The sequence below is a fragment of the Lactuca serriola genome, chromosome 2 (genome assembly GCF_051521515.1).
Source record: "Lactuca serriola cultivar US96UC23 chromosome 2, Lser_US96UC23_V15, whole genome shotgun sequence".
Classification (NCBI taxonomy): Eukaryota; Viridiplantae; Streptophyta; class Magnoliopsida; order Asterales; family Asteraceae; genus Lactuca; species Lactuca serriola.
In genome coordinates, this window is record NC_136409.1 from 172,566,730 (window position 1) to 172,587,365 (window position 20,636).

Genomic DNA, 20,636 nt, shown 5'->3' on the forward strand with positions numbered 1-20,636 from the left:
TTTTTTTATTTATTTATTTTTTTTATTTTTAAAAAAAAACCCCAGGGATTGTATGCTCCTTTTGATCACTTTTAATTCATTTTGATCTTCGTCATTGGTAATTTCTTTTTCTTTTGTACATTCTAGGTTTTTAAACTGGTAAATGACCTACTAAATAGATGGGTATATATTCTTTATTTCATGGTTTCACTGGACAAATGCTTTTTATGTTGTTGGAGTGAGAAGATCCACATGGAGTGCTATTTTAGACATTCCAAATACTTTGTCATTATAAATAATGTTTTTATATTATAGGATAACATTTTTTTCCCATTGGTTTAGTTATTTCATTTACTTATGGAAAAAGATTTGATATAGATGATGGTGTGTTAGCTTTTTATTTTATTATGGCAAAAGTCGTGAAAGCACTGACTTAATTTTCTTGAATAATAGTGATTGTCTATATCAACAAAATAATTTTGTAATATTTAGAGGTAGGAAATAGGAATAGAATATACATACTTGACATTTGACAACTATTTCACGTGTTAAGTTTCTAACCGACTTAACACATTTTTCCCATCATATTAAAACAATATCCTTATTAAAACCTTAAAACAAAGTTTAAAAATTTTAAGTATTTTTTGTTGTTGGTTGCTGAAAATAAATAAAACATAAATTTAGTTTTCTTTTTGTATGGTGTTCATGGAATTCTGCAAATTCATTAACATGCTTATCTATAAATGAGTGCGTGATAAACAAAAGCTGGAATAGCTCAGTTGGTTAGAGCGTGTGGCTGTTAACCACAAGGTCGGAGGTTCGACCCCTCCTTCTAGCGATATTTTTTGCCGGTTTTCGCTGATGATTTTTTTTTTTTTTTTTTTTTTTTTTTTGTATAAAATTATATTTTTACCCAGTTTAAAACTTTAAATGTAGTAAACTCGTATCAGATAATCACCAAACGTCCCCTCATAAAATTAATAGTATATAATTAACATAAATAAATCTAATATTTATTTGAAGTTTCTTTCATAAATCATCATAGAAAGTTTTATCCTAATAACTGCCCGTTTTAGACATTTAGTAGTCAGAATAATACAATTTATATAAACTTAGAGTTAATCAATTAAAAAGGCAACACTATCTCATTATGTGTTTGTCTAAAAGAAATTTGAGAGTAAGATGATAAACTATTTTTATTTTAGAGGTAAAAAGTCAATTCAAGATAAATGTGTAAGAAGTTAAAACAACTCACTTTGCCTGTTTTGTTTGTACGATGAGGAAGAAGTTGATTGTCTCTTGTATAATTGGCAGTATGTTAAAACCATTTGGGGGTGGTTTTTGGCCTTGTCTTACTTTGTTCTGTAGATGATTTGAATTGAAATGATCTGATGTTAGTTTCAAAAACTTGAGGTGCAATCTTGTTAAGACGGTGGATGATATTAAATATATAACTTTTTCTAACGCCTCATTAGTTTTTTAATGATCATTTGTTCTAAAGAAAAGTAAATCAATCAAAAAAGAAAAATAGAACATATTTTTTATGTCATAATTTAATTTGAGAATTATAATAGCAAGATTTAAATTTGAAGATTTATTTATGAAAAATAATCTTTTTATATGATAAAAAAATAATCAACAATAAGATGATAAAACATAATTTATGTGTAAATTTCTATAAGAATGACATATTTAAATTTATAAATGTATAAAGCCTTTAAGTTTAAAAAACACATTTTGGGTCTTAGCTTTTTGAAATCTAATATATTTTTGTTTAAAATAAAAATTAAAAGTTTATGCTGGGAACTGATAGCTTGTTAGTTTGCAGTTAGTAATGTAAAAACGTTTGACAAAAATAATTGTTACCTTTTGTATGTATAAAATTTGTTACAAACTAAAAGTAATTAAAAAGCTCTAAAAAACCTTAAGTTTTTTTTTTTCTTAAAAGCTAATAGCTAAAATCTTTTAAAAGCTGTGTCTCAAACACATTCTAAAACATTTGGTTGTAACTTGTAAGATATATATTAGTATGGAATAAAAGTGGCACTTTTAACAATTCAAATATTTTACATTCACTTTGTTTCAAAAAAATATGTAATTTTTAGAGCAAGTCTCATGAATAATTTGTATTAAACTATATTGGACAATGTATAAGAGAAACAACATATACACCTCTATACATTAAGTAAACAACTAATAATGATGGTCCATTGTTGAAAGTAAAATACATCAATCACATTGATCAAATCATTGAGAATACAAATTATACGACTCAAGTGTCAAAATTCTAAAATCACAATGACCAAGACACCTTTTCCTTCTTCATAAACGACACAACTTCACCTTCACATTTACGTTTTTGTTTCTTAAAATATGAATGAAATATTCAACATCTCTTTTGACGATCAATAGGAGTAAATTACATGCAAAAAAACATGAACTATATATATGGTGAAACCACATCAAAAAGACTCATAAGATTTTAGCAACGTCTCTCATTAATCCCTTGTTAGCATTACAAAAATCCATGTACTCTTGATACGAAATAAACCCATCTCCATCTGTATCAATTTCACCCATCATACGTAGTACTTCATCTCCTGACACAGAGCCGAGTGCCTTCAAAGCTTCTCCAAGCTCGGTTGAAGAGATCTGACCATCTCCATTTGTATCAAACCGCTTGAAGATTCGATCAAGGTGAGCCTGGTCATCCTCAGCCATTTTATCTGGTTAATTTATTTGTGGTTGTTTGGTTCTTTTTTCTTTGTTAAAAGATTAAGGAAAATATGGCTTTATAAATTGGTTGTATAGAACAAAGATTGTGGTTGGCCTTAGACTTCGGAGTGTAAACAAAGAATGCATCATTAAACTGTCCGAGAGAAAAGGGTTAAAGATGGTTTCTTGGGTTCTCCACCTTTGATGCATGTTTTCAAGCATAATCTAAAATTGTTTTCTAATTTTTGTACTTCATTTCTTTTGAGGAAATACGAAATAGTTTACTTTATTCTTATACTCTGTCCTAAATAGAAAAAAAAGGATTGTCTTAACACATGATATTATGATAACATTATCTTTGTCATTATTTTTCTATATAAATTTATAAATGCTTAGTCAACCTTATAATAACTGTAACTACAATATACTAACCGACTTTTAGTCCGCAAGGTTTTTATTTTTGCTTTTATTAAGGTTATATATATAGATATTTAAATAATACTCAAACTTCGATTTTTTGTCTCTACATTGTGATTTACCTCATTAACATGCTACATGAGAAAGAATAATATAAGACTAAACAAAACCAACATGACATGTCATGACAAGACAAAATATCAAATGTATGTATAACGTTTGTCAATAATAAAACATACCATTCTTCATATATAGTTTGATGATCGTTAACAAGGTTGTTTCTTGGGCAAAGAAAAAAAGAGAGCAGTTGATGCTTTTTAAATTTGATTTCGAAAAGACATGTCGTACAATTACTTGAAAGTATCTAATTAATACTATGGAAGATATTATTTTTGGCACAAGATGGAAAAGATGTATCAATGGCTTCCATTTTAGTAAACGGGCCACCTTCAAAACAATTCCCTCTTGAATGAGGCCTTGTCGAGGTGATCCACTTTCCCCGTTTTTTTTTTAGTTGTGATGGAAGGTCTTAACATGGCGATCAACCAAAGAGACGTACATTAAGATGTTTTATAAACTTTTCATGGTGCGTTCGAAGGGGATGGAGTTGTCTAGTCTATTTTATGCCCATGATGCTCTTAATGATGGAGTTTGGTTGTTAAAATTCAGTATATCATTGTTCATATTTTGCACCTTTTTTATCTGGTTTCGCACCTATGCATAAATCTAGCAAAAAGTAGGTAGTTTCACATTAGCATCCCTACGGAGGAAAGTAACGATTTTGTGAGTATTTTGGGTTGTAAGGTGGATATCCTTCCTTTTAACTATTTGGGAATCCTACGACAAAAAATTTGACATAACTTCCAATTCTTCAAAAAATTAATCGTAAGCTTTCGAGGTGGAAAGTACAAAATTTTTCTATGGGGTAAGGTGGATATCCTACCTCCTCTCAAAGTAGTTTTGAGAAGTCTTGGGGGTTTACTTCTTTTTTTGTTTTTATATACTATTGGCAATTTTGGAGGTTCTCGAAAGTGCTTATGGTGATTTTCGTTGGGGAGGAAACTTGGACGAAATGAAATTGGCATGGATCATATGATGCGTGTGACATAAAAATAGTGACCAAATTGGGGTCATTAAGCATACCGAACAATATCGTGGTTTCGAAGTCTGAAATAGTGAAGGTGGTTTGAGTTCACAAGCTGGTAGTGAAACTCATTTTCTCTTATAACTCAAGATAGGTCAAGGAGTCAAATAATTTAGCTGGTTCAATATGGTTTCGAGGACATGATGACTTATGCATTACAAGTGGTAGATGAGATTTGTAACACTCGTAATTTGGGGCCAGAGGATTTAACCTTTAAGTGTAAATCTTAGCATGTAGATTTTTTAAAATATAAGTTAAACACTTGTAATTAGTTAAACATGTTAATTTGAAGGATTATAATTTAAGTTTTAATAAACTGAAGAAAAGGTTTGAGTCTGAGCATAGAAACTGAGATATGTAATTTGACTTAACCTTTTTGAATGAGATTGGGATTTCATCTGTAAAAATATTGGATTTTGGGAAAACTTGAAACAAAGGGACTTAGTTTGTTGATAAAAATCCCCCAAGGGGTTAAATTGCAAAAAATGGGAAATAAGGGACTACTCTTGCAAAATGTTGAAATTGCATATCTCTTAAGCGCTAAATTCTCTTCTTTCCCTCGTTTGAATGATTGACACTTAAATATGAGAAGGAGGGCATGAAACATTAAGGAGATTTCAAATTTATGGAGCATTTAGTGATCCAAATCAAGAGCTAGCAACAAATACTTATAGTGACGACTTTGAGGTAGCTTTTTTCTCCATTGTTGTTGCTTAGTTGTAGAATTGGAGCTTCCATCAATGACAACCCACAAATTTAGTTCACTAATCTCGAATTGATGTTGACACTCCATGATTCTATATGTTTATGATTTAATTTTAGTGTTATATTGTTAATCTGTTGGAGTTAATCCGTTTCTATGGTTGAATTGAATTATTGGGCCTTAGTGGATCCAATATCCATAACTTGATGAGTCATTCCTTGGGAGTTGTATAACCTTTTGTCTGGAAAGGAACATATTTATGGGTTAGAGGCTTAGAGCTCTGAGTGAAGAAATTGGGATACTGGGGGCCAAGTATAAATTTTATTAATTTAGCCACGTCATACATTTTATTAAAAATTACTTAGTTTGAAAAAAATAGAAGGTGGTTTTAAAAGCAACTAATATACAACCTCAATTAGCAAGCAAAGTTACGCAACAGCCTTGAGCAAAGCATCCATAACAGCTTCTCTAGTGGGTAATGCCGGAATTGCCCCTCTCTCTGTCACAGTAATTGCACCACAAGCATTTGCAAAACTCAAAGCCTCTCTCAGCCTCTTCTCATCCTGCAACAGTGACAAATCTTCAGCAAGTTTTGATAAAACTCCAGCCACAAAAGCATCCCCTGCACCCGTTGTGTCCACAGGATCCACCTTCATACCCTTCACTCTCCCACTAAACTCCTATAAAATTTTTAATCAAAAAAATCACAATTAGTTAAATAACTTTAATCTTTATAAAATGATTACACAAAAAAAGAATGAAAAGTTATTACCTTGGTGTAGTATCTGCATCCATCTGGTCCTTCTGTCACAAGTAGCAATTTGAGGTTTTTATGGTATAATTTTCGTACAACATTGTCATCATATGGATCTTCTCCATTTGTCAAAAAGCCAATCTCCTCTTCACTTATCTAATCATCAACAATATTATCAATAGTTCAATACCATAGGACAAAAGGGTAAAAGCGTCCAAGATAAAGAAAATAGTTTTTACCTTGATGATGTCGGCAGTATCCCAAATGCTCAAGATTCCTTCTCTTGCACTCTCTGCAGATGGCCATAAAGGAAGCCGAAGATTGGGATCATAAGACAAAAGAACACCAGCATCTTTTGCAACTTTTGTTGCAGCAATATGAGCCGATTTGCATGGTTCTGTAATCAAACTTATGGATCCATAATGAAATATTTTTGCCTGAAAGAGTCATGAAGTGTATGTTGAGCATTTGATGTTTGGTTTTAGTTGAGTGTATGTAAGGAGATTGATGTAATTTGAATTTGAATACCTTTTTTATTAAGTCAAGATCAAGTTCAGATTCTTGTAAAAGCATATCAGCACTAGGGTTTCTGTAAAACATGAATTCACGTTCACCATTTTTCTTTAGTGTCACAAAAGCCAAAGCAGTTCGAGCACCAGGATCAAACCGCATTCCTTCATTGTTTACATTGTTTTCTTTTAGAATATCAGCAAGCATGTAACCAAACTCATCTTCTCCAACCTGAAAACCAGATGATATATGAAATTAATCAAGATAAACACTTTCATTTATAACTTGATGAAGATTGAAATGAATATGGTGGATTACCTTTCCAATGAAAGCAGATGAACCACCAAGGCGAGCAATACCTACAGCAACATTTGCAGGTGCACCACCAGGTGCTTTTTTAAAGGCAGGGGCTTCAGCTAATGCCAGCCCATTTATTGTAGGGACGAAATCTATCAGCATTTCCCCAAAGCAGACCACAAGTGAGGATTCATCGGTTTCAGCTGATCCTTTAATACTTGCAAAAACTTTTCCTGAAAGGAATTAGGCAAAAAGTTACCAGTCAAAGCATGGAAATGAACTATGATTAGAAAGGATGATGTAAAGCGTAAAAAACTCTGCTGTCTCTTGTTTACTCCTTTCAACATAGAGATCAATGTTATGTTTAATTTACATCGGGTATCATACCAGATTCAATAATATGAAGAAAGCAATCGGCTTAGTAGTTTAATTAGCAAATAGCATGGGTAAAGGAAAAATCAAGTGATCAGCAGTACCTGGTTGTGAGCAAGATGAAGAAGAAAACCGGAAGGATGGAGGAGTCGATGGCGTTGAAGTTAAGCCGGAGGCTTTAACAGTACTACACGATCTCGAATCTAATGAACTCGACAACCGATTCGACCAAGAAGACGGTCGAAAATTTGAAGGAATAGCACTAAAGCAGAGAGCAGAGGACTGAACTAAAGCCATAAATCACAGAGTTGATCGATGATTGTGGATCAAACAAATTACCAGAGATCCCAATTCTCAGCAACTAATCAAGTTTCGTTACAAATTAAAAACAGCTTGGTAGTAAGGAATAAGGATATCGAATGGAATCTGGTTATTGAAGTTACATTCGCATTGAAATAACCGTATAAAATTCAAGAAAAAAACAGAAACCCTAGTTCTTATGAGGCCAAGAGATGCGGAGAATGCCAAGGTAGGGAGGAGGATAGTAGTAGTAGTGTCGAGTCAAGTGTGTCCAAACTCCAAACCAACGGCCTTCGGTCTTAACGGCAATTTAACGTCCCTTCATTATTTAAATTCTTTTCTTTTTTGTATCCATGAACCATTATTTATTTATTTTTAAAAGATTTTATAAAACATGATAAATGGAATAAAACTATTGTCATCCATAATTTTTTTTTTCTTATAAGTTATTAGAAATAATACACATAAATACAATGTCATAGCCAAATATTATGCAGATCATATGGCGAAATTAACAAAAAAAAAAAGATAAAAATCATTTATTTCATTATTTAACTTGATTCCTAAACATATACTCGTTACAACCCGTTTATGAAATTATATCCGAACCAAAATATAAGATACATGTAACACACAAACTTAATGAATATACTAATACATGTTTTTATTAGACAAATAGGTATCTATAATACATGTTCAAATGAAATCATCAGAGACCTCTAGAACCAGGAACATTAGCCCATTCTAGTTGAATCTCAATTTCACCTGATACGACATTTTGTAATCGGAGAACCAATTTTTGGATAACTTTTCCGTTTGTCCATTTTATGTGACTCTCTTCAGCTATACAATTGTTCCTGGCTGGTTTTACAGTTGCAATGATTGTCTCATCTGGAAGATCATTGAAATGCATTTTTAATGCTTCGAGGAACGGGTTAATATCAAATTCTGCATCCCCCAACTCATCATCTTGTGAAAATGTATCTTTATCATAGACTTCCTTTAATATTAAATTCATCAAAACATATAATCAATATAGAAAAGCTATAAAAGAAATTGAAATCTGAGAAATAAATATAAAACTATAATAAAACTAAGAAAATTACCATTTTGATTGGGAGAGGTTCAAACATGGCAAGAGTTAAAACTTCATCCCACACAGGATTGTTATTATTCTTCACCACTTTAGTCTTCACTTTCTGCATCATATAAATATATGATAAATTTCAATTATCTAAAATCTAATAGATAAATATAAAATCACCTTTAAAAAAATTATTTTATTATTTAATATTAGATATAAAATATATATCTTCTTAGTTCTTTTATTTGCAATAATACTTTTATCGTATTATTTAACAATAGATTAAAAAAATTGTGATATGCTCTTTTCTTGTTAAAAAAGTCTCGCACTTATAATTAGAAAGACAAGTAAAATAGTAAAAGAAAAAGAGAATTAGATATTCTGTTTATAATGCCTGTATAGTGTATCCTGATATAAATATCTAAAAAGATAGAAACAAAATCATATTAAAATGAAAAGCACCCCTTTACTCGATCAACAGCCACCGGAGACAGAGTAATGAATAAACAGAAACTGCAACCACCACCATCGATGTATTCAAGAATTTCACATAGGTGGTGGTGGTGGTGGGAGGGCGTATCTTAGCAGTATAATATTTGATCGTATCAAAGATGAAGAAGAAGAAGAACACAAGTAGTTTGACAGAGTTAAGATGAACAAAAGCTTGACCTGATCACCCAATTTGAAAATGATGTAAGGGTCACTGCCTCCGATATCTCGAGATGCAAGGTTTACTCCTTTGTGTACATGAATGCTTAATAATCCCAATAAGGAATCCATTGAAGATCGATGTCTGTGTGAGTGTTTTCTGAAAGTTTTAACCTGCAAATTTGTGAGGATCAGAAGAATTGGGAAGGGAGATATGGTGGAAGATGTCCTTTAGACCAAACAAAAAGAAGGATCCAATTATTTTGTTTTAGTGAAAGTAATAGATTCCGATAATCACTTGTAATAAAAGCGACTTTAATGAGAAATTATTTTAGATGTGTTTACATTGTTTGAAGTTATATTAATTAGTTGTTTGAATGTGGTGATTTTTTTTTATTGAATTGAAGTTTAATAGACACGGCTTAAAAGATTAAATTGCAAAGTTGGCTAACACTAAAGTTATCATGATATTTGTAAAAATAACCCCACGATTATTGAATATTATTTGTAAAAAGTTGCCTCTTTAAACTGAAGGACTTCGTAGATTGTTTTGAAAAGATTTGGAATTTCTTAAAAAATTGAAGTTCAAAGGTTTTGAAATTCATAAGAATTCAATTTTAATCATACGTTTGGTTGGCAGAACTAAAATTGATTTGAATTCTATTATTTCTAATATTTCTCCTTGGGTTTTACTTTTGTGAATGGATTTAGAATTTAAATAGCAACAAATGATAAAACCGCATTTTGTTCAATTTCTTTTAGAAAACATTTTTAAATATTTATAAAACTATTTTATACTCTTTAATAAGTCTCCATTCACAAACATTTTTTTTAAAATTATACCGATCCCAAATATTAAAAAAAATATACTATTATTTTTTTTTTGAAAAAAATCCTTTTTTCCATAGAGAAACCCTTAAGAACCAATTTTTTTTAGTAATTATGATTATCTATGATAAAAAATAAAATTGTAAAAAGCTTTTTGTTTGTTTATACTTTTTTTCTACGAGATGCCAGGAATTCTTTGTACCACATTCCTAGCCACGGTATCTAGATTGTGAAGAAGACTATTTGACTTGACCCATTCTTTCTTTGTTTTTGTTTTTTTTTTAATAAAAATTTGAGGTGATGTTATTATGTTGCTATTGGCAGATTAAAATGTCATAAAATGCATACCATATGTCTCTTAACAATATTTATAGAGCGAAAAAAAAAGATTATTTTTTTCTTAGTTTATTTGATCAAATAAAAAAGCAACTTTGGGATTGCTTAACCACAGACAAATCACAGACAAAAAAAAATATAATGAAATAAATATATAACGCAACGGAGCCATCATAGTATTTTTGAATTCCTCCGTAAGGAAGGGTGGTAAGTTGATCATTTACCGATCGGGGTCTGATCGATCATATTTTTTTCTTTATTTGATGTAAGGTAAGGGTCTATTTTATTGTAGAGCGGTATGCAATGCATAATGCCCGCACGGTTGTTCGATTCTATCTTTTTTCTTGTTATTATTTTATCTTTGTTTTATCTTCCCTTTATCATGCGAAATAAAGAAACCTTTTATTTTCTTATATCATCAGGGTAATGATCCATCAACCTGCTGGTTCTTTGAGATTTTTTTAGAAATCGGATGCAGTTACTAATTCATGATCTGGCATGTACAGAATGAAAACTTCATTCTCGATTCTACAAGAATTTTTATGAAATCCTTTCATTTGCTTCTCTTTGATGGAAGTTTGATTTTCCCAGAATGTATCCTAATTTTTGGCCTAATTCTTCTTCTGATGATCGATTCAACCTCTGATCAAAAAGATATACCTTGGTTATATTTCATCTCTTCAACAAGTTTAGTAATGAGCATAACGTCCCTATTGTTCCGATGGAGAGAGGAACCTATTTTTTTATTTAATCACACATTGTACAAGACTTCTTTGTCAAATTACGACTCCGAATAGTTCATATTCGGATTCGATGACCAATCTAAATTCAATATTCATTGAGGGGAAAGTATGATTATGATATAAATGCACCAAACGAGAATTTTAGGAAAAAGATCTTTGAGATCAATCTTTTAGGAAAAAAAAAACTACAAAATGGTGAAATCAAAAATAAAAATAAAAATAAAAGGTTTTTTTTAGAAAATAAAATAAAATTGAGATTTAATAAGAAAAAACATTAATATATAAAACATTTTATAATATTAACCTTTATTAAAAGAATGAAAATGACAATACATTGATTTCTTTTCGATTGTACCTTGTAGAAAAAAAACATAACATATAGTCTCTCCTCATGAAAATAATGTAACATCCGGTGATCCGGATCCCGAAGTACTTTACATTTTGCAAAATTTGGCATTTTATAGGGTCGCCACGACGTGGTGGAGAGGCACCACGACGTGGCATGTTAAGATTTGCCCGCGTGTTTCCTTTAAGTCGCCACAACGTGGCAGTTGGGAAGTGAGAAACCATATTTTTTGGGTTTTGCTCCCTATTTAAAGGAATGAGGGGGGCTAGGGTTTGCTCACCACCAGCCTCTATCAGACCTATGAAACACTAATGTAGCATCTGGTTCTTGGTACATATTCTTTTATTAATATTTTGCATTTTGGCCTTGGACTCAGCGAGTTGAAGGACCAACTCGCCGAGTAGAAGCGGGATGAGACGCGGGGTTTAAGCAGTGGACTCGACGACTCGGGTCCCGGACTCGGCGAGTAGGCCCTGTCTGGACAAAAACCCTAATCCGAGGGTTTGCACCCTATTTAAACACCTTAACTCGGCCTCCTTCGTCCCATTTGCTCCCAGAAGACCCCCATAGCAAACCCTAGCCGTTATTGAAGCAATCTAAGGCATTTGGAGTGATTTTGGTGCTTTTGTGACCCAAGGAAGGAAGGAAAGGCTTGAAGGATCAAGAGGAGGCTAGAGGGATCCGATTTTGAGCATTATTTGCAGTCCACAGAAGGTATAAAGTCTATACCTCGTTTGTTCTTTTGATAAATCCCATTTTGTGGAGTTTTAGGGCTTTTATAAGCCATTTTGGTCACCAACCATGATTGCAAGCATGGTTAGGGGTTGATGTTTCAGATCTAGGTCCTTGGAGGGGTTGCAAGTCAGAAAGGAGTGGCTTTTGCACTCAAAGAAGGCCCCATGCATTGTAAGAGCTTGTTTAAGGACCTTTTGAGCTCAAAGTCCCATGCAAGCACGTAAAGGTTGTAACTTTACATGCTAGATCGATTGTAGAAGCATAGATCTATCTTTTGATCAAGGGTTGTACTTCAGAAATCGAAGATTTAGTGAGAAGATGTGGCCGACTCGACGATTCCATCCTTGGACTCGGCGAGTCCAAGGTTTCTGTCCCATATCAGTTGAGGGTCAAAAGGACCCAGTTGAGTGTGGAAAGGTTTGAGGGAGTCCTGGGGAGTGACCCAACATTCTGGGTCAAGCCATTGTTCTGGAAATTCATGGGACTCGGCGAGTGCATGAGCAGACTCGGCGAGTCCAAGGCAATCTTCTTAAGGATGAAGATGAACTCGACGAGTTGTTCATCAACTCGGCGAGTCGAGGATAGAACTTGTTCTTCAGATGAAGGTGAACTCGATGAGTTGTTCATCAACTCGGCGAGTCGGATGAGTTTTCATGTGATGTTCATATAAGGGAAGAACTCGTCGAGTTGACGGCCCAACTCGACGAGTGGGGTCATGGATAAGGACGAGTAAAGGGTGAGGGACTCGGTGAGTTGACGACCCAACTCAGCGAGTCGGGTCAACTTGAAGTTGACTTTGGCTTGGACTTAAATGGGGGGGGGGGGGTAGAATAGTCATTTTACCCTGAGAGTAGATGTCAGTTTCTGACTAAGTGTTTGTGGGGGATTGTAGCCGAAGGATTTCCAGAGCAGCAGCAGACAGAGACTTCCCACACAGATTATCAACAACTACTTGTTCGAGGTGAGTTACCTTCCAGTAGCGGTGGGTCTACGACCACAATGCCGGGCCACCAGTAGGAGTCGTATGTTAGATGATTGTCTTTGTGATATTCATCTAGGTTTGCTACTACCTGATATGTTATATGCTAGCATGATATGTTATATGTGATAGTGGTAGAGTTCCCGTTGTTAGGACCGAAGGGTAGGTCAGACACCCCAGATATGTCTGACAGTACGTGATGATATGATTATATGTTGGCATGATATGTTATATATGATAGTGGTAGTAAAAGGGGAATAGTCCCCAAGTTCGGTTGTTAGGACTGAAGGGTAGTTTGGACACCCCAAATATGTCTGATAATATGTTTATGTTATGATATATGTGATAGTAGCAGTAAGGGGTGGAATAGTCCCCGAGGGTCGGTTGTTAGGACCGACGGGTAGGTCAACACCCCAGAATGGCTTGACACGGGTAGGACGGCACCCCAGAATGGCCGCATGGGTAGGATGGCACCCCAGAATGGCCGCATGGGTAGGTCGGCACCCCATAATGGCTGTACGGGTAGGTCGGCGCCCCAGAATGGCCATACCGGGTAGGTCGGGCACCCCATAATTGTATGGCAGTATGTATGCTATGTGATTTTATGGTATGTGGTACGATGGGGGAACTCACTAAGCTTCGTGCTTACAGTTTACAGTTTTGGTTTCAGGTACCTCTTCAGCGAATGAGAAGGAGCTGGCGCGGTAGCAGCACATCATACACACGCTCTTTGTTTTCCGCACTATGAGATATTCTGGGATTTGTACTCTGACATTATTATGTTTTTATGATTCGGTTTTCAGATACGAGACATGTTTTTATTAAATGATATGATCAGATGATATTTTGTTACAAATGTTTTGCAAATCACTTAATCAAAAATGAAATTTTTGGACGTGAAAATTGGGTCGTTACAACTAAATCCCCCTTTATATATATATATATATATATATATATATATATATATCTTTATCTCTCTCTCTCTCTCTCTCTCTCTCACATTTTGAGCCTTTGTTGGTGTTCTTGAAGCCTTGGAAAGAAGAAATAAGAATAAGTGAGCTAAGACTCATAAACTAGTCCTCATCCTTGGTGTTAGCAATCTTCTGGACATTTGTAAGTGTCTAACACTCAATTTTTATCATGTTATGTTGCTAGATCTTATTTGTTGTCCCTAAATCTTCATGTTCTTGTGGGTTAGAGTGTTCGGATCTGTAACGTCCCGAATTTTTATTTTTAAAACAATAATTTATATAACAAATTGGTCTTAAAACCATTCAAGATAAAAATAACATTTCAACATTAGAGTAAAAATTATCAATGCAGAATAAACTCTGGGTGATGTTGTGCAGTCACGTCGGTCCCTTCCATTTCGAACCGGAAGTACCTGAAACCATAAACATAAGCACAAAACTTAGTGAGTCCCCCAAAATACCACATACCATACATATCCTTGAGCATAACCTTAGCAATGGGCCTAACCTACAATAATGGGCTTAACCCTTCCTAACCAATAGGCCTAGCCCCAACTTACAATACAAGAGTTACAGAGACAGCTAGCATCCTACATAACTTACATTGGGCCTAGCTCTTCCTAATCCATGAATCCAACCCATCATACAAATGGGCCTAGCCCGTCATACAATGTGCCTATCCTGTCATACAATGAGCCTCGCCCAACATATCATACAAGAGTCACAAAGACAGCTAGCATATAACATATCCTAGTAAGCCGACAGTGGTGCCTTCAACCCATGGGTACAGTGAGGAGACTCACCTCAATCCAAGATAATCGAAACTCACACGCAGCTGCTACCGGGCTCCTCACACTAAACACAACCAAATTATTCCTAATCAATAATTAAGGTAATTTCCCATAATCCAAAGTCCAATTCATGTCTCCTCATAACAATAGGTAAAAGACTATTTTACCCCTCCTATACTTGGCCCAACAAAGCAAGGCCCAAACCCAAAATGACTCAAGGCCCAAAATCCATTCAGGTACGTAAGTACAACATACCAACCTGGTATGCCCAGCGTATAATGATGATTCCTAAAAAAAACCGTTCCAGACCTCTTAATGCCTTAAGACAACATGCATAACTTCCAAATCTTATTCTTATGGGACGTCCTAAGTCATAAAGTTCCTGACTTTATGACTTTGCATGGCTTAATGGTCTCCAAACCAAAGCCCTAAATCTCTAACTTCAACAAAAGACCACCAAATCATGCATGGAAGGAATAGAAGGACTAAGATCACATTTTTATGGTTCCTAATAACTCCATAATGGATAAAGTTTCCAACTTTATCCATTAAAATGGTCCAAACAACCAAGATTTAGTCTTTAAGTCTCAAGGGGACCAAAAATGCATCTTTATCAACTTAATCCATTAAATCCAAGTCTCCAACCTTTAGATCTGAATCAATATGATGTTTAGATGGATAAAGTTTCCAACTTTATTGTAACATCCCAAAAATACAACCCAAAAATTTCGTTTTTAAAACATCATTAAAACCATCATTTCATCACCAAAGTATAAAATCATAAACTATGTGTTTCAAAATCTCACAATATCTATCACATATCAAATGTCATATCAAAATATCAGAGTAAAACTCCCAGGCTAAAGATTGTGGTGTGTGCCATTCGATCATCCCGAGCCCTTCCCTTTGCTAGTGAAATTACCTGAAACCAAAACTGAAAATTGCAAGCACGAATCTCAGTGAGCTCCCCCAAACTACCACATACCATACAATAATATATAAAGAAAATACTGGGCCTTGCCCACTGCATCCGACCGAAGTCCGGACTAACTAGGGCCTCGCCCACTGCATCGGACCGAAGTCCAGACTAACTAGGGCCTCGCCCACTGCATCGGACCGAAGTCCGGACTAACTAGGGCCTCACCCGTTGCATCGGACCGAATTCCGGAATAACTAGGGCCTTGCCCGCTGCATTGAACCGAAGTCCGGGCTAACTAGGGCCTCGCCCCATGCATCGGACCGAAGTCCGGAATAACTAGGGCCTTGCCCGCTGCATCGGACTGAAGTCCAGACTAACTATGGCCTCGCCCACTGCATCGGACCGAGGTCCGAACTAACTAGGGTCTCGCCCATTGCATCGGACCGAAGTCCAGAATAACTAGGGCCTTGCCCGCTACATCGGATCGAAGTCCGAAACTTGATCTAAAACACTTAGGATTTAAAAGTGCCCAAACCATCACATGAAAGCTAAACTTGAATAAAACACTAGAAATATCACCATTAGTCATGGATTAACAAACGGATTATGGATTTGAAAGAACATAAGCAATCTAGTCACAATCTAAGCTTATATCATTGCTTCAAATTAATAATTTGAATCAATGAACCCTAGAATTGAAAATACCCAAATTATTACCATTTGTACTAGAACTTGATTCAAACATCATGGAATCTTGCCATAAGTCAAGGGTTGACAAATGGATCATCGATTGAAGTGAAATGTAGCATCTAACGATAAGCTCAAGCTCATATCATTTCTTGGAGCATCAAATTTGAATTTTAAGAGCAAGGGTTTGAAAATCCATCAAACAACCTCTAATCTCACAAATATCACAACCATTTGTTGGTTAGAGCTTGGAGATGGATCAAGGAGTATAACCACATCAATTATTTCACAACAAAAACCCAATTTAATCATGAATTTGGATTTCACCATTGATGGTTAAGGAAACTCATCAAAACAACTCCAACCTCACAAATCTCTCAACCATTTATTGGTTGGAGCTTGGAGATGGATTAAGGAAAAGGAAATACATCATTAAAATCATGTAAACATCACAATTATAGTATGAAATTCATATTTACCATTTCATCCAAACCCTAATTCAAATTTGGGGAAAAAGAGGAAGAAGAATACCTTTGATGCAATATTTTGGAAGGATTTGAGTAGAGATTCATCAAACAATTCCAATCAACAAAAAAAAACCATGGATTTAAGGTGGCAAATTGTTCAAATGGGAGGAAAATGGTTGAAAACGTGATTGAGGGGAAAATGTAGAAGAAGAAGAAGACTTCAAATAGACCCATCTTTGGTTACTTAAGCAACTTTGGTCCTTCCTTGAAAAAACCTTTTCAAAATTACTCCAAACTAACTAAGGAACAACCAACAACTTTCCAAAATTGCCCCTTTCCATCCTAACCTCACATTTCCATTATTTAATTTATTTCACTTTGATTTATTTTATTTCAAATTAAAGAAAGATTATTATTTTACCAGAAAGCCTAAAACTTTTAGCCCCAAAAACAGGATCTTACAGGTGGCAAAGATGGGTATTGATCGGACCGAAGATTGACTATTTTGTTGAAGCGAGTGGCGATGGAGTGACAGAGTTGACGACTCCGACAACAACTCCGATGGTGGTTCAGGCGGCAACTCCAGTGGTAAAGAGGAAGGAGGACTGACCGATGGAGGAGAGTAAGAAGGAAGCGGTTATTAGGTTTGTGTTTGTGGTATGGGTGGGCCCACGACATTTAATAGTAATATAAAAAGCAACATTAATAATTAAAAGAGTTTAAGAAAATATAGAAAGGGTAAAATAATCTTTTAGGAAATCTTCGATAAATTTCTAATATTTTGGGTCAGTTTACGGTTTAACCGAACATTTAAAAAAAAAATCCTGATTATCTAAACTTATACGATAATATGTTATTTTCTGTTGAAAAAAAAAGAATTGTTATGTTAATTTGGACAAAATATAAAATAATCGAGATTTTTTTGTTCAAAAAATAAAAGATGAGATTAAACCATAACTAACACAAAATATTGGGATTTTATTGGAGATTTTCCATAGTCTTTTTACGTAGTACATGGACGAGAAACGTAACAAAATCATATCATAGGAATGGTTCGAATGCAAAAAAAAAAAAAAAAAAAAAGTTAGGGACTAAATACACGATTTACTCTTTTTCAATACCCTTAAATTCAATATGTAAAAATGTATCCTCTTTCAATATATATATATATATATATATATATATATATATATATATATATATATATATATATATATATATATATATATACTGAAAATAGTCCCTGTGGTTTGGTTAAAGTTGTGGGTTTGGTCTCTATCTTTTGTTTTACACTCGGACCATCCTCAGGTTTTCTTTTTTTACCCACCTGGTCCCTTGGTACGTTAGTCGTCAATTCCAAACGTTAAGTCCCCCCACGTGCTTTGCATATGAGGGGTATTTTTGTCATTTTATATAAAAATCTATTAGAACACCCCTAAACCCTGATTCTCTCTATTTTCAAATGCACCATTTCTTCGTCTCTTTCATTTCCTCTTTTGTGAAGTGTCAATCGACCCTAATAGAAAAAACCTGCAAGTGTGTCAAGTTGGTGTGATACGAAGATCGACTACTAAGAAAAACCCTGGAAGACTTTTCTAGTGTTGTATTTGGAAGGTAAGGGCAATTTCTTCTTAAGTATATCTATATATCACATACCTTTAACATACAACAAATTACTCAAAATGCAAGAAGCAACATGTGGTTTCATAGATTGGGTTGATGAGGACAACTTTAATGATGAAAAAACTGAAAAAAGTATCTCCCCTGATTTGTAAAAGTCATTGGACGAGCTTCAACATGAGTATAGGGCCTTGAGGCTGTTATTTGTGTCCAGTTGGGTTTTTTGTGTCAATTTTAATTTACAAGCTTTAATTTATGCTATCAATGTATTTATCTTTTGTTTCATCAAGGCAGTAATGTAATAGAATGACAATGTATGAATGACATTGACTATTGGAATAGAATTGTCTGTTGGATTGCAATTTTCTTTTGGAATGTAATTGATTGTTTTATAACGGAATGGAATTTAGTGGTTTGTAATGGAATGGAATTGAGTGGTTTTTACTGTAATGCAGTTGACTGTTTTATAATCGAATGGAATTGACTTGACTGTTTTATAATGGAACGGAAGTGAGTGGTTTGTAATGGAATGCAATTGATTGGTTTTCTATTGGAATGGAATTGAATTGAATTGAATGATTGAATAGAACTGAATATTATTGAATTATAATGGAATTGAATTGAATGATTGGATATAATTGAATTAGATGGAATGGAATTAAAACAAAAACATAGCAACATATTAATAGCACCAATTGTTCATACCATAATTGAAAATAGAGATACATTAAAAGTCATACCATACATAGACAACAGGTCCCAAAAGTCATACCCTAATTGTTCATAACACAGACACAAAACATAATGACAAATATAACAAACACAAAAGATCATAACACCATAATTGGTTCATAACACAGACAAAACATATGAAAACACAATCATAACTATGCAATACTCTTCCCTTTCTTCCCAACCTTCCTTATCCTGCTTGAAATTCCATCACATGCACTTTGAGTTCAACTTTGCCTACCACCACCTGTACTTTGAGCTTTCTTCCTAACATTTCCTTTCTTGCTTGAACTACCATGTGACAACCCAAAATTTCCATTTTGTACGAACACTAATTATTCAATAGAAGCTAGTCCAGTTTCAATGAACTTCAGACTTTTCCGAATAAGTTTGTGTACATTAGGGTTTACAATTAAGGAGATATCAGGAGAGTGGATGCTCATGGGTTTGTGAAACTTGAGCATTTCAACACTTCATCATGTTAGAGTCCAATTCCAGAATAAAATATTTTCTGCCAAAATATTTCAGGACTATAAATAGATTTTTGAACTAAATTATTCATTATTCACATTTCCAACTAGAGAAAAGCCAATTTCTCTCTCACGGATCTTCGGGTTTTCATCCCAAATCGTGAGTCTACTTTCCTAGTTGTGTTTTAATGCATGTTATATGCTTAATAACATAGTTTACATGTCAAATTTGTAAGATCCGGGAGTTTACCGCCCAAGAACGTTCTTGGGGAGTAAACTCCAAAACGAAGCCTAAAAGCTACCTAGTCCCATTTCCTTGTTAGGTAACTAGTTAAGGACATTATGTATGATCTTTTAAGGCTAGAACATAATCAAGAACACTTATCTTTTGGAGTTTACGGCCCAAGAGCTTCTTGGACCGTAAACACCATTTTTCAAGGGCTTAAAGTGCCCTAAACACCCCTTAAGGCTTTAGACAATAACCCTCTATTACTTGTAGCTTGAATGGGGAGTAAATCACATCAAAATCATCCCTAAAAGGGAGTTTACGGCCAATAAATACTCTTGGGCCGTAAACTCCAAGTGAAGGCACCAAAGTGTGCCTAAAGTCCCTTTTAGCCTTAAACAAAAGTCTAGAATTTATCCTTTGTGTGCAAGAGGCTTAAAAGAATTAAAACACCCACCCCATAGGAGTTTACGGCCGTAAACTCTAGTGGATATGGTCTTTAGGCCTTAAACTCCTCAAAGGAGCATTCTAAGGCCCTAAACTACTTAAAGGATTAAACCACAAATGCTAGGCTTATTCTAGAATTCATTTAACACTTTAAAACACCCAAAACCACCAAGTCAAGAGTTCACGGCCGTAAACTCAAGGGTTTACGACCGTAAACTCCAAAGGTGGGTTTTGTTGGGTGGTAAACTCATATACAAGGTCATTTGGTACATTAAACCCCCTTTAGCCTTGTCCCGTAGCAACTTAGATGCAACCATTAGGACCTATAACACTTATACAAAGTGTTTACATGTTCCTAAGTGTCCCAACTTATTTCATTAAGTTATTATTTGGCTAATTAGTTATATATATGCTTA

At 34.4% G+C, this 20,636-nt stretch overlaps 3 protein-coding genes and 1 non-coding gene across 4 annotated transcripts; 1 reads left to right on the plus strand and 3 right to left on the minus strand.

The window, feature by feature from the left end:
• Positions 1 to 743: 743 nt before the first annotated feature.
• Positions 744 to 817, plus strand: TRNAN-GUU (transfer RNA asparagine (anticodon GUU)). Its single transcript has one exon. It is a non-coding gene; the product is annotated as a tRNA-Asn (tRNA).
• Positions 818 to 2,186: 1,369 nt separating this feature from the next.
• LOC145090597 (polcalcin Syr v 3-like) lies at positions 2,187 to 2,741 on the minus strand. The gene has a single exon (XM_079028742.1). The coding sequence runs from the start codon at positions 2,698 to 2,700 to the stop codon at positions 2,452 to 2,454; it is 249 nt and encodes an 82-aa protein (XP_078884868.1). The 5' UTR covers positions 2,701 to 2,741; the 3' UTR covers positions 2,187 to 2,451.
• Positions 2,742 to 5,257: 2,516 nt separating this feature from the next.
• LOC145087424 (pfkB-like carbohydrate kinase family protein) lies at positions 5,258 to 7,471 on the minus strand. The gene is made up of 6 exons (XM_079025371.1): positions 6,996 to 7,471; positions 6,541 to 6,752; positions 6,241 to 6,453; positions 5,952 to 6,149; positions 5,731 to 5,868; positions 5,258 to 5,638 (listed from the first exon to the last, which is right to left on the minus strand). The coding sequence occupies exons 1-6, from the start codon at positions 7,186 to 7,188 to the stop codon at positions 5,387 to 5,389; spliced, it is 1,206 nt and encodes a 401-aa protein (XP_078881497.1). The 5' UTR covers positions 7,189 to 7,471; the 3' UTR covers positions 5,258 to 5,386.
• Positions 7,472 to 7,702: 231 nt separating this feature from the next.
• LOC145087426 (protein C2-DOMAIN ABA-RELATED 3-like) lies at positions 7,703 to 9,217 on the minus strand. Its single transcript, XM_079025372.1, has 3 exons — positions 8,945 to 9,217; positions 8,298 to 8,390; positions 7,703 to 8,191 (listed from the first exon to the last, which is right to left on the minus strand). Exons 1-3 carry the CDS (start codon positions 9,053 to 9,055, stop codon positions 7,901 to 7,903), a joined length of 495 nt encoding a protein of 164 aa, XP_078881498.1. The 5' UTR covers positions 9,056 to 9,217; the 3' UTR covers positions 7,703 to 7,900.
• Between the last annotated feature and the right edge of the window lie 11,419 nt (positions 9,218 to 20,636).